The sequence below is a fragment of the Scyliorhinus canicula genome, chromosome 13, assembly GCF_902713615.1.
Source record: "Scyliorhinus canicula chromosome 13, sScyCan1.1, whole genome shotgun sequence".
In the NCBI taxonomy this organism is placed as follows: Eukaryota; Metazoa; Chordata; class Chondrichthyes; order Carcharhiniformes; family Scyliorhinidae; genus Scyliorhinus; species Scyliorhinus canicula.
In genome coordinates, this window is record NC_052158.1 from 101312339 (window position 1) to 101326570 (window position 14232).

Below are 14232 nucleotides of genomic sequence, written 5' to 3' on the forward strand. Positions count from 1 at the left end.
CAAAAGAATTGATTCGATTGTCAAATTGCCCCTTCCCCAGAATGTTTCAGCCCTCCGGTCGTTTTTAGGACTGGTTGGCTATTGTCGGAACCACATAGACGGATTCGCGACAAAAGCCGCCCCACTTTCAGACCTCCTTAAGAAAGGAGCCCCCTGGGAATGGCTTCCGCAGCATACAGGCGCTGTGGAAGAGTTGAAACGAGCCCTTAGTGCAGCACCCGCGCTGCTAGTCCCCGACCAACTTTCCCCGTACGCAATCGAGGTAGCTAGCACAGATCTAACCCTCTCGGCCGTGTTGCTTCAGGAACGGCACGAGCAGCTAAGACCAGTGGCTTATGCCTCCCGACTGTTAGACCCGGTAGAACAAGGATTTTCAGCCTGTGAGAGGCACCTCCTTGCTGTCTTCTGGGCAGTACAGTATTTTTCATACATAACCGGACTAAACCCCATCACCATTCTAACCGAACATACACCCACACAGCTACTACTAGACGGTCGACTGAAGGACGGTTCAGTTAGCCAGATTAGGGCAGCTAGGTGGACCCTACTTTTACAAGGACGGGACATTACTGTAAAACGGACACGCACACACACATATTTAGCAGACAACCTCCAATACCCCGGACAGCCCCATGACTGTGAAATTGTAGCTCCCCTGCATAACACAGGACCCTTTTTAGCCAAAACACCCCCCAGGAAGATAGGGAACCCAAAACAAAGCCCCCAGCCCACAGACACGTGTGGACCCTTGAGGATTTATGTAGACGGTTCCTCCACAGTTTTAAATGGTGAGCGTATCACAGGATGCGGCATCTATGTAGAGGACGCGCAGGGGCGCGCTCTCGAAGAGATAGCTCTTAAGTTACCAGGTCACTTAGGCGCGCAGGCAGCAGAGCTAGCGGCCATAGCGTATATAGTGGACCACCCCGATTCTTTCCCCAGCCCAGCAGACATATATTCAGACAGCTTATATGTCTGCAATAGCCTAACAGATTTTCTGCCCCTGTGGAGGACACGAGGTTTTGTATCCGCAGACGGAAAACCCCTTCCATCAGCCCCCTTACTCCAGCATATCCTAGAGAAAGCGAAGGACAGGACCTTCGGCATTATAAAAGTTCGCAGCCACCATAGGTCATCACCCCCTGGGAATGTAAAAGCCGACGCATTGGCTAAGGCAGGTTCCAGGAGAGGACACTTATGGACCCCCCCAGCTAGCGCACCAGCTAGCGCCCCTGTGAGCGCAGTACAAGTCTCACAAACAGAGGTTAAAGATCTCGTAGCAGCACAGAAACAGGACGGAGACCTCAGGGAGGTTTTCAAGGGAAACTTTGTGCCTGCGTACGAGCACTTTAAACACACACTGACCACACATGAGGGTGTGATCATTAAGGACCAACTTTATGTGGTCCCGAAGCAGGACAGGAATCAGATGATTGCCTTGTTCCATGACGGACACGGGCATCAGGGAATTGATGCAACAACGAGGCACCTCAGGCAACTCTGTTGGTGGCCTAATCTCAGGACTGATGTCACACATTACATTGAGAATTGCCTCATTTGTGCTCAGAATAACCCGGAGCGGTATTCTAAGAAAGCACAACTTCGGCATACTCGCCCAGTTAACGGCCCTTGGACAAACCTCCAGATCGACTTTATAGGTCCATTGCCCCCTTGTCGGAATGGCTATAAATACGTTCTGGTGGTGATAGATACCTTTACCAAATGGGTAGAGGCATTTCCCTCACGAACAAACACAGCTAAGACAGCTGCAAAGATCCTGACCCACCACATCTTCACGAGATGGGGTTTACCCCGAAGTATCGATTCGGACCAGGGATCTCACTTTACAGGACGGGTCATGAGGAACGTCCTGACAATATTCGGAATCAAACAGAACTTCCATATTGCGTATCATCCACAGTCCAGCGGGATTGTGGAGCGCATGAATCGGACCCTAAAAACTACCCTTAGGAAAATGGTTCAAGAGAATAACTCAACATGGGATTCAGTGCTCCCCTTTGCACTTATGTTCATAAGGAACACTGTCTCCACATCTACAGGATACACACCACATACACTCATGACCGGACGCCCTATGAAAGGTACAGAATTCCTTTTAGGACTGGACATGACAAGCCCCGAAGTGACGGCCCTCACACATGAAAAGGCAGTTAAAGATCTAGTTGAGACTGTGAGGTCTGCACAGCTCGCAGCCGCAGTCCAGCTAGGGAAACGCCGACAGCAACGTACTGCCTGTTTCAATAAGACCGTACACACCACAGAATTCCAGGTTGGGCAACAGGTAATGTTATCTGTTTATAACCCCAGCAGTTTTTTGGCTCCAAAATATTCCGGTCCCTACTCAATTTCGGACAAAATTAGCCCCTCCGTTTACAGGATAAAGTATCCTAATGGGAAGACCGCGTGGTTCCATATAAACCAGTTAAAGGCATATGGAACACAGGCCAACCATGCTCACCATGTCCTGCTGGATGCAGCAGAACACTTCACCCCGCCCACCAGAGACACTTTTCCACCATCCCCCTCACAGACCAGTTCATCCACGGACTCGCCCACGACTCCGCCCACAGACCACTACAGACCACGCCCCGACACGCCCACAAGCTGCCACAGCAGAGACAGCAGGACTGACACTGACTCTGAAGACAGCGACACCACACAGCCATACAGCCCACACTGCACCAACTACGACCCCGACTCCAGTGACCCCATGGAAGTCACCTACCTCAAATATCCAGAACCACCACCCGACCCCGACTACCCTGACAACACACTCGACACTACACAATGGCACAGGGACAATTCCTACAGACTTGTCCGCAATGATGAAAGTGACCCCCGGTCACACAATTCCAAAATAGCATGCCTGATCCACACAAGGGTGTGGGATCCGGGAGAGCAGGACGACACGGTGTCTGACTCCCGACACGGCAACCCCTTTGTGACCCTGTTCACAGAGGCAGAATCAAAGTGAGGTGTCCAGATGATGTAAGATAGGAATCGTTTGAGGGAAACGATGTCCTTTCTGATGGAACCTGCACGTATGTTTGTCTTTGTTTTATGTTTGTTTGTCTCAGGATTGTACATTGTTCAGCTGGAGGATGGACATCTTCTTTTCAGCTGAAAAGATTGTGACCACCTCACATACACGTTAGTTTGTCCGCAGATACTTTTGAGAACTTCGGTTTGATTGGAGATCTTTTCCAAAGTTGTAAGGCCACACGCCAAATAGCTTGTCCGCAGATATCTCTGAGAACTTCAGTGATGTCCTCAGTTGGAGCATCTTGGCTCCCTTGGTTTTTTTTAGGTGCCCCTCTATTCGGCGAAATAGAGGCTGCAAGTCATGGTCAACACATTCGTACCCGTTTCTTTCCAGGTTACTCAGGCAGTGGACAAACGGCACTGAGGACCCGCCCTGTCTGAGAACCAACCCTTGGTCAGCCAAGCTCGGGTATGGCACAGCACGCCCTACCCGGGGATTCCATCCAACTCATACCCGTCGCGGCCCATACGCAACTCATTCGGATGTTTGTTTCAAAGTTTGTTTTCATTTTAAGTTAGGTAGCCCTTCGGCCGCCATCCCACATGCTATTTACATCCGGGAACATTCGGATGGTAAATCAGCAAAGCCTGCGAGACGGCTCGCAGCAGGAAGGATTGTTAGGTGTATGCTGGTCTTTAAATTCGCTTTTTGGAAAAAAAAAAATGAGGGGAGTCACAGGGTGTGACTTAGCCAGTCATTTTAAAGGGTCAATTGGGTTTTGAAAGACAGATGCACTAACAAGTAAAGGTCTTAAACTGTGTATTGACAGATACTGTGCTTGATCCCAAAGGTTTCAAAGGACGAGACAGAGGTCGAAGCCAGGATTGTCAATACCGGAGGAAGAAGGAAGAGAAAGAAGAAGAACAGCAAAATGATGGAAGCCCACTTATTACTGTTTAATGTCATATGTATATGTGTGGAAACAAGACACGTTTCCCCCACAACCCCCACCGTAAATGTTTCAATTACAGCAAACCCCCAGTGCTCAGCTCTGATCAGCGAGGTTCAGACCTGGTGTACTAAATTCATGACGTGGTACTCCATGTCCTATATAATCGAATCACTGTTGGTGATCGCGATCCTCATCATACTAGTGCAGACCCTCAGGTTGAGGAAATGGAAGAGGAGAGCCTCTCGTTCCAGCACCTCACCCATCTATAGAGTTCAATCCCCCATCTTCGGATTCCACCAAACCCCTCAACCCCTCACTGATTACAACACTCTGTAAATAAAAATTCAGCCATGTATTATATTGTTCCATACTCGACTGCCGAGTTGGGAAGTGTGATGTTGTGGTGTGAATGGTTAAGATTTTAGAGTGATGAAATGTTAAGTTAAAGTTAAGGTTAATAGTGATAGGTAGAGGTTCCCAGTTGTAGTAATGCATGTCCCTTTGACATAGGGCCAAGTAGAAATGTTAGTTAAAAATTTTTCTCTTCTTCCCATAGTTTAAGAACAGAGTAGAACAGGAACTGGCAAGAGGTCAGAACACAAGGAAGGCAAAGTACATAGGTGATCCTTCACAATAGTATGATTGTGAGGATCACAAGGAGGGAATGTAGCCATGCTGGCCACGCAAAATGGACACTGAGCCAAACTAAAATGGAAGACAGCAGGGGAAGCCTGTTTAGTGAGAACAGACAGCCTGCTCTCAACTAATTAGCATTTTGCAAGCAGCAAACCAGTTTTCTGGCCAGGTGCAGATCTCCAAGCCAAAGGTGTTAATGGCAAAACGCTTAACATTCTGATGAGGCAGCCCAGATCCAGGCACACACAATGGCAACATTTCCATCTCAATGTAGCACTTAATTGGTGGAGCAGACAGGATGGCACCAGAGTAACGAATATCGAAACCACCCCCCAACATCGAGGGAAGCCCCCGCATTGGAGGATTTCGAAGGTAGCCGTTTGGAAACGTTCCAATCGGTACCGAAAGGTAGAGCCCGCCTAGAAGGGGGCAAGGACATTAGAGAGGGGTATAAAAGCAAATTCCCCACAGAGCCCGGTCTGTTAAACTCGTGCTCCGGCTCTGACTGACATCTTGCATCCTGACTCCAGCCGTTGAGCACCAGCCGCCGAAACCGTAAGTTCAACGCTCGCTACGCGATCCAAGCCCACTAGACTCCCAAGTACCAGAACGCTTGCTGAAGGCTGCAGTACCAAACCAGGACGAAGGCCTCGTTCTCTGACCTTGCCTGTTCCTGTTAGATAAGTATTCTGTTCACTTAAGTTTAGTTATAGCTTAGTCTCTTAGTGTGTGCATGAGTATTTATTATAACTGTATAATAAATATTGATCGTTTGAACTTTACTAATCGGTGTATCGTCTTTATTACTTTGAACTTGACCTTGGAATACTTGTAACGTTGAGGAACTGTGTTTCGTGCAACAATGTTCACTCTCAACATCTGGTTTGAACCTAAGTTCATCACCAAGTTCAGCAAAACCTTTCCATCACAAAGTCTGCCTACTTGCTCCACCGAAACATTTGTCAATCTTTGGCCTTGCCACAGATGTTTCGCTGATGAAATCCTCATCCACACTCCAGTTCAAATATTCCAATACTCCCATGCCTGCTGTCCCATCCTCCACCTTCAGAAGCTTTAACCCATCAAAAAGCGCATCCTAACCCACACCAAGTACTAGTCACTCGTTACCACTGCATTTGCTGACCTACTTAAGAACATTTTCTGTATTTAAGATGTTATTATCAATGCAAATTGTTGTTGTTTAAAACTTATTAAAATTATATTTATTACTTAAGCTCCCCAAACCATCAGTGTTAATTGAACAGAAAATAATGCCAAAATTCACTGGGTGTGTAGCAACATAGAATTTACAGTGCAGAAGGAGGCCATTCAGCCCATCAAGTCTGCACCGGCCCTTGGAAAGAACATCCTATTTAAGCCCAAGCCTCCACCCTACCCCGGAACCCAGTAACCTCACCAAATCTTCTGGACGTTAAGGGCAATTTATCATGGCCAATCCCCCATAACATGCACATCTTTAGATTGTGGGAGAAAACCGGAGCACCCGGAGGAAACCCCCGCAGACACGGGGAGAACGTGGAGACTCCACACAGACAGTGACCCAAACTGGGAATCGAACCTGGGACCCTGGAGCTGTGAAGCAACTGTGCTAACCACTATGCGGCCGTGCTGCCCTCTCTGAATTTGACAATAATTCCTCTGATGGGAGTGAGATTAAATTTAAAATGAGATGGTCAGTTTGTCTACCCTGTGCTTCACTATGGATTGGAGACTTAATGGAATTTCAAAGCCTAGAGATGGTTAAATTTAGTTTAAGAAGGAATGAGGAAGGGTTTCACAAAATATGGCATCTGTTTATATCTATTTGTTAAATATGTGTAATGTAATTTATGTATAAGAAAAATTTTGTAAATTTATTTCAAAAAAGGATAAAAAAATAAGATGGGAGTGAAATTTTCAGGGAGTGCCATCAGTGGAAACTCAATTTTTTGGTCGCCAGAGACAAGTATTTTTAAAAATTTGGGATGTGGGCATGGCTGGTTGAGCCAGCATTTATTGCTTATCCGTGAGGGGATTCAAGATGCAACCAAATTGCTGTGGATCTGGAGTCACATATAGGCCAAACCAGGTAAAGGTGGCAGATTTCCTTCTCTAAAAGGCATCTGTGAACTAAATGGCATTTGTATGACAATCGACAATGGTTTCATGATTAATTCCAGTTCTTTATTGAATTCAAATTTTGCCATCTGTCATGATGGGATTTGAATTCGGGTCCCCCTGGGCCACTAGATTACTAATCCTGAATAGTTACATAACTGTTTTCAATGTGTTCGAAACATTTTCTATCATTATTAAATGATTTCAAGTGGCTTTCCTACCTTTTGAATCATAATGGAAAACTGTCCAAGCATTTTAAAACCTCTCGCAAAATAGATGGTGTTGCACCATCCAATGATCAGGGCCAAAGAAATTGGAACAGCTTCTTCAACATTGCCGAGGATTCTCATGATAACTGCCACAGCAATCAAAAGAGAATAACAGACCCTGGAACAGAAGGAAAACAGTAATCTCACAATTTATAAAAAGCCATACCTGTGTGAAAGTGAATAAATTAACTATTTTATATAGATGTACATTTTACATGATGTATTCATTGGGTGGGATTCCCCGATCTCCCGCCGGATTGGAGAATTGCCGGGGGGGTCGGCGTGAATCCTGTCCCCGCCGGCCTCCGAATTCTCCGACCCCCCAAAGTCGCCGAGGCGTGAATCGCGCTGCCCGCCTCGGAGAATGGCGGGGACCGGCGCGACGCGATGGACCCCGGGGCTGCCCGAATTCTCCCAGCCGGATGGGCCCGAACCACCTATATAACGATGTCAACCAGTGCTGATGGTTGACGCCGGACAGCGTGGAGGTAGGTCACGGCGGTGGGGTGGCCACAGGAGAAGTGACGGCGTGGCCGAAGTCGGAGTGCGGGGGGGGGGGGGTCTGTGTGTGGTGGGGGGTGGGGGATGTCATGGGGGGGTGTGGGGGAGGGTGTGGGGAGGTGTAAGGGTGGAGGTGGAGATGGGGAGAGGGCGAGTCCCGGGGAGGGGGGAGAGAGTGAATGCCGGGGAGGGGGTGAGTGCCGGGTAGGGGGAAGAGGGCGAGTCCCGGGAATGGGGCAGGTGCCGGGGAGAGGGTGAGTGCTGGGGAGGGGACGAGTGCCAGGGTGAGGGGGTGAGTGCCGGAGAGGGGGGAGAGGGCGAGTGCCGGGGAGGGGTGAGGAGGCGAATGTCGGGGAGGGGTTGAGTTCCGGGGAGAGGGGGCGAGCCATGGGGAGGGTGGAGAGGGCGAGTGCCGGGGAGGGGGCGAGTGCTGGTGAGGGGGGAAAGGGCGAGTGCCGGGGTGAGGAGGTGAGTGCCGGGGTGACGGGGGAAAGGGCGAGTGCCAGGAAGGTGGTGAGTGCCGGGGAGAGGGTGAGTGCCGGGGAGGGGTCGAGTTCCGGGGTGAGGGGGTGAGTGCCGGGGAGGGGTCGAGTTCCGGGGTGAGGGGGCGAGTGCTGGTGAGGGGGGAGAGGGTGAGTGCCGGGGTGAGGAGACAAGTGCCGGGGGGGTGAGGGGGCGAGTGCCGGGGAGGTAGAGCGAGTGCTGGGGTAAGGCGTGCCGGGGTGAGGAGGTGAGTGCCGGGGTGAGGGGGGAAAGGGCGAGTGCCGGGATGGGGTGAGTGCCAGGGAGAGGGCGAGTGCCGGGAGGGGGTGAGTGCTGGGGAGAGGGCGAGTGCCAGGGAGGGGGGTGAGTGCCGGGGTGAGGAGGCGAGTGCCAGGGTGAGGGCGAGTGCCGGGGAGAGGGTGAGTGCAGGGGTGAGGGCAAGTGCCGGGGAGAGGGTGAGTGCCGGGGAGGGGTCGAGTTCCGGGGTGAGGGGGTGAGTGCCGGGGAGGGGTCGAGTTCCGGGGTGAGGGGGTGAGTGCCGGGGAGGGGGAGGGTGAGTGCCGGGGTGAGGGCGAGTGCCGGGGAGAGGGTGAGTGCCGGGGAGGGGTCGAGTTCCGGGGTGAGGGGGTGAGTGCCGGGGAGGGGGAGAGGGCGAGTGCCGGGGAGGGGGTGAGTGCCGGGGAGGGGGAGAGGGCGAGTGCTGGGGTGAGGGGGCGAATGCCGGGGAGGGGGTGAGTGCCGAGAAGGGGGCGAGTGCGGGGGTGAGGGGGCAAGTGCCGGGGAGGGGGGAGAGGGCGAGGGAGGTCGTCCGCCTGGCCAGGTGCCAGCTTCCAACTGATGCCACCATGCAGCCCATGGGACCTGGCTGCGGGGGGAGCTACGGGCAATGCTGACATGTCGTCATTCCCCCCCCCAACTCCCTGCAGGCCGTTATGTTTGCTGATCAGTCAGTGATGTTGGCCGCCGTGGCGGCAGCAGCACTTCTACATGTTACCCTGGGGGAGGAGGAGGAGCGTGCCAGAGATGCGGCGGAGGCTGCCGCAGAGGAGCGTGCTGCAGAGGGGCAGGTGGCAGCCGCCCAGGCTGGAGGGCCGCCAGCCCGACAGAACGAGGAGGAGGAGCATGAGGTGGAGGGGGAGGAGGTGGTGGTGGCACCACGGCGACGGAGACGCCCGAGGAGGCCCCGTGTGTACCGGCCCCGTTCGTCGTACCAGGACCTCACGGACCAGGCATGCAGGAGGAGACTCCGGATGAGCCGGGAAACCGTGGCACACATCTGCCACCTGCTGGCACACCTGGCACCGCGTGGCACTGGGGGAGGACACCCTCTCCCCGTGTCCGTCAAGGTTATGGTGGCCCTGAACTTTTATGACACAGGGTCATTCCAGGTGCCGAGTGGGGACCTGTCCGGCATCTCGCAGACATCGGTGCACCGGAGCATCCGGGCAGTGACAGACGCCCTATAATCCATTGCAGATCGCTACATCCAGTTCCCTGTGGACCGGGCGAGCCAGGATGCCCGGGCCGTGGGCTTCGCTGCCGTGTCCAGGTTTCCCATGGTCCAGGGTGCGATCGATGAGATGCACGTCGCCGTGCGGCCACCTGCAGATATCAGGGCCATGTTCACCAATAGGAAGGGGACTTATTCCATGAACATTCTGTGACCACCGCATGATGATCCTGTACGTCTGCGCCCGGTACCCCGGCAGTGTACATGACTCATATGTATTGTCGCAGTCTTACATCCCCGGAATGTTCGAGGGACCCCCCCCCACCCCGGCTGAGGGGCTGGTTGCTGGGCAACAGGGGTTACCCATTGTGGTTGTGGCTGATGACGCCTATACGGAGGCCACAGACTGACGCGGAGTACGGCTGCAACGATGCCCATACAGCGACCAGGAATGTGATAGAGAGGTGTTTTGGGTGGCTAAAAATACGTTTCAGGTGCCTGGACCGCTCTGGAGGGGCCCTCCAGTACCCGCCAGATAGGTTCGGCCGCATCGTTGTGGTGTGCTGCATCCTGCACAACATAGCCCAGCAGAGGGGCGATGTGCTGCAGGCAGAGGAGGGGGGAGGGGGGAGTGGAGGAACAGCGAGACGAGGCGTAGTCCTCCCTAGATGAGGAGGATGGGGATAATGGTCAGGACAGATGGGCTGGACATGGATGGGAGGCTGCCCACCGTTACCGGCTGGGCCAGTGGGCACGGGACAGGCTGATAGCCGCCCGGTTCACTGACTAGAGGGGCATGGGAATAGCCGAGTATGGGCACAGACCGCAGACCACGACACCAGCCGACCACCCTCACCCTCGCCACCCACCCACCACAAAGACCCTCACCCCCCCCGCCCACCCACCACCAACACCCTCACACCCCCCCCCCCCCACCCACCAACAACCACGCCCCCCCACCCCCCCCACCCCACCCACATGCACACCACCCCTCCAATGCACATCTACCTGCAGCACAACAGGCCAGGCTCACACGGTCGCCGGTGGAAGCGTGTCTATTGCAGGCCATGGAGGATGATGACAACCCGCTCTGCGATGAGCTTCGGGCCCTACATCGTTGGACAATGTCTGACCCATGGCCACAGTACCACCCTCCGCCCGGACCATCCCTGCATGCGGCAGTGACACTGCAGCGCACGGTCCCGTCCTCTGCCCGGGGGGGAGGGGGGGGGGGGGGGGGGGATGGCAAGGGCGACCCGGGGGGGAGGGGGGGACACACTCACCTGGGGCCAACGTAATACCACCCCTCACACACACACTGGCGCTCAACGTACATGACACCCACGCACGCTTCGGACAGAGCACAAAGGCAGTTTCTGTCGGTGTGAAAGTGATTTTAATAACAAACAGTCCATACACATGCCCTCGCCCCTATAACCCGTCTGTGCCCTGCACCCCTGCCAACTTACTCAGTGTCTAATTGTTTGGCCTTACGGGCCCTTCGACTATGCCTAGGTGGTTCCACAGACGGTGCAGCAGAACTGGAGGTGGACTCCTGTGATTCCTGCCCTGTGACTCGGGATCCCTTTGGCGGCCGTTTCCTGGGGCGGCCCAGCGTAGATGGGCCAGGCTGTGGATCGGGCGACTAGGATGGCGAGCTGCCAGCTTGTCCTGCCCGTTGCCCACCAGATGCACCTGGGACGTAAGGGGGGAGTCCGTGGTGTTGCGGTGTTCCGGGACCTCCCCTACAGGGGGACCTGTGACGGGCCCCAGCACCTCCTCCCTCGGGGTGCCCGATGGCCCCCGGGCCTCGACATGGGTCGGGGGTGTGAACGGACCGGCCATCCGACGCCCCCCCCGACACCTGGCGCTGCCAGTCCTGGAGGCCCATGCTCGTATCGACAAGGGTCTGCGGGTTTGCAGCCATGGAGCTCAGGGAGTTGGCCATCCCTGTCTGTGTCTGGGCAAACCCGGCCAGCACCTGGGCAACGGCGCCGATGCCCCTAGCGATGGCCTGCTGAGGCTGGGCCACTGCCTGCTGAGACTGGGCCACTGCCTGCTGAGACTGGGCCACTGCCTGCTGAGACTGGGCCATGCCTGCTGAGACTGGGCCACTGCCTGCTGAGACTGGGCCACTGCCTGCTGAGACTGGGCCATTGCCTGCTGAGACTGGGCCACTGCCTGCTGAGACTGGGCCACTGCCTGCTGAGACTGGGCCATTGCCTGCTGAGACTGGGCCACTGCCTGCAGAGACTGGGCCACGGCGTGGAGCGCATCTGCCATCTGCCGCTGGCTCTGGCTCATGGCTTACTGTGAGAGGGAAGCCATGTCCTGGGCCACAGACGGCATCTGCACAGAAAGCCATTGCCTCCACCGTGGACGCCACCTTGCAGTTTCGGCCTGCAACGGCATAACCGGCATAACCGGCTCCACTCCCAGCTACTGGACGCGGGTGCACTCCTCCACCTGCGTCTTCAGCCGCCGCAAGCCAGCCGTCACCCCCCTCGATCGTCCCTGGTACCGTGACTGCATCGGGTCTATGGGTGGGTGTGGTAACACTAGGAACCAGGGCGCCGTCTGGGCGGCAGATGGTTGCTGGGGTCAGCCTGCCCTCCGACCACCCGGCCCCTCGGCTGCTCCTACCTCCACCTGCTGTACCGGTACGGCTGTGTTGTGCGCACCAGTGAGTGTACCAGAAGCCTCATCGCTGAAGTGCCCAACCGAGGTGAGTGTCTCTGCGATGGTGGAGGGTGTTGGAGATAGCAGTAGTGTTGTGTCGTGATCATGGTCCGACCCAGTGTCCATGGTCCCCTGGGGTGGCAGTTCCTGTCCACCCGTCCACTGTGTGTCAGTGTCCTGTGTGTCAGTGTCCTGTGTGTCAGTGTCCTGTGTGTCGGTGTTCTGGGTAGGTGTGTCCGGGTAGGGGTGTCCCGGGTAGGGGTGTCCTGGGTAGGGGTGTCCTGGGTAGGGGTGTCCCGGGTAGGGGTGTCCCGGGTAGGGGTATCCGGGTAGGGGTATCCGGGTAGGGGTGTCCCGGGTAGGGGTGTCCTGGGTAGGGGTATCCAGGTAGGGGTGTCCCGGGTAGGGGTGTCCCGGGTAGGGGTGTCCCGGGTATGGGTGTCCCGGGTAGGGGTGTCCCGGGTAGGGGTGTCCTGGGTAGGGGTGTCCCGGGTAGGGGTGTTCTAGGTAGGGGTATCCAGGTAGGGGTGTCCCGGGTAGGGGTGTCCCGGGTAGGGGTATCCGGGTAGGGGTGTCTCGGGTAGGGGTGTCTCGGGTAGGGGTGTCCCGGGTAGGGGTGTCTCGGGTAGGGGTGTCCGGGTAGGGGTATCCGGGTAGGTGTGTCCGGGTAGGGGTGTCCCGTGTAGGGGTGTCCCGTGTAGGGGTGTCCCGTGTAGGTGTGTCCGGGTAGGGGTATCCGGGTAGGTGTGTCCGGGTAGGGGTGTCCCGGGTAGGTGTGTCCGGGTAGGTGTGTCCGGGTAGGTGTGTCCGGGTAGGGGTATCCGGGTAGGGGTGTCCTGGGTAGGGGTGTCCCGGGTAGGGGTATCCGGGTAGGTGTGTCCGGGTAGGGGTGTCCCGTGTAGGGGTGTCCCGTGTAGGGGTGTCCTGGGTAGGGGTGCCCCGTGTAGGGGTGTCCCGTGTAGGGGTATCCGGGTAGGTGTGCCCGGGTAGGGGTATCCGGGTAGGGCTGTCCTGGGTAGAGGTGTCCTGGCTCGACTGCGACGGGGGCTTGTGGCTGCCCCACTTGTCGCTGGGTGTCACACGCCTGTGTTGCCGCACTCGCACGAGGCGGGGGCATCGTATCGCTCTTGCTCCGGGCCTGTCCCTGTTTCGTGGCCACCCTGGGGCGGCTTGGCAGCATTGTATGCCGGAGGGGCCGGGTCTCTCCCTGTCTCGTGGCCGCCCTGGGGCGTCCTGCGCGCGGTCGGCATCCACGGGGATGGGTGCCTCGACGTTTGGTCCTGCAATACACAATACAGCATGCATGGTTAGACACACAGGTGGGCAGTGATCGGGGGAAATGGGTGAGGAGGGATATGGTGGAAGGTGGATACGGGGGGATCTGGGGGAGGGGAAATATGGGGGAGGGGGGATATGGGGATATGGAGGAGGGGGATATGGGGAGGGGGATATGGGGGAGGGGGATATGGGGAAGGGGGATATGGGGGAGGGGGGATATGGGGGATGGGGCACGGGCCGTGGGGGGGTCTCACTTGGTGGTGCGCCCCCGACATCTGCATCGGCAACCTCCCGGTCCTCGGGTCTGTCTGCCAGTTCCAGGGCCCTGTCCTCATGAACGGTGAGTGGCCTCTCATCAGCTGGGCCCCCTCCAGTCTTCTCACGCTCCCTTTTGTTGTGTGCGCGCTTCTCCTGTGGGGGGCGGGTGGGTGGGTGGCAGGGATAAAGGGTGTTACGCAGGGATATACATGCAGGCCAGCGGTTGTGCAGAGGTGCGCAGCACATTAGGGTTAGGGTTAGTTGCACCTGGGGGTGTGCCGCACATCGGGGCCGGGGAGGGGGGGGGTGGGCTACTCACCCTGGCTGCCCTGACAAGGTCATTCACCTTCTTGTGGCACTGGGTGCCTGTCCTTGGTGTCACAGCCACAGCACTGACGGCCTCTGCCACCTCCCCAGGCGCCATCTGAGGCATGTGGCAACCCTGCGGCCGTGTCCGGGGTACAGGGCCTACCTCCTCTGCTCTACTGCCTCGATGTCGCGCTCCTGGAACCTCGGAGCTGCGTGGATGGCGGCCATCTTGTTGGGTCTCCAGGGGAGGGGGGCGTATTTTGTGCTGTGACGCCGCGCATCCGCGGCATGTGGC

At 56.1% G+C, this 14232-nt stretch overlaps 1 protein-coding gene across 1 annotated transcript in view; it reads right to left on the bottom strand.

The window, feature by feature from the left end:
• The window catches only part of LOC119976205 (transient receptor potential cation channel subfamily V member 6-like), a 76167-nt gene that overhangs the window by 14133 nt on the left and 47802 nt on the right, over window positions 1-14232 (bottom strand). The window contains exon 11 of the mRNA XM_038816517.1: window positions 6932-7097. Within this exon, the coding sequence (XP_038672445.1) occupies window positions 6932-7097 (166 nt within the window). The remainder of the gene's footprint in view (window positions 1-6931; window positions 7098-14232) is intronic.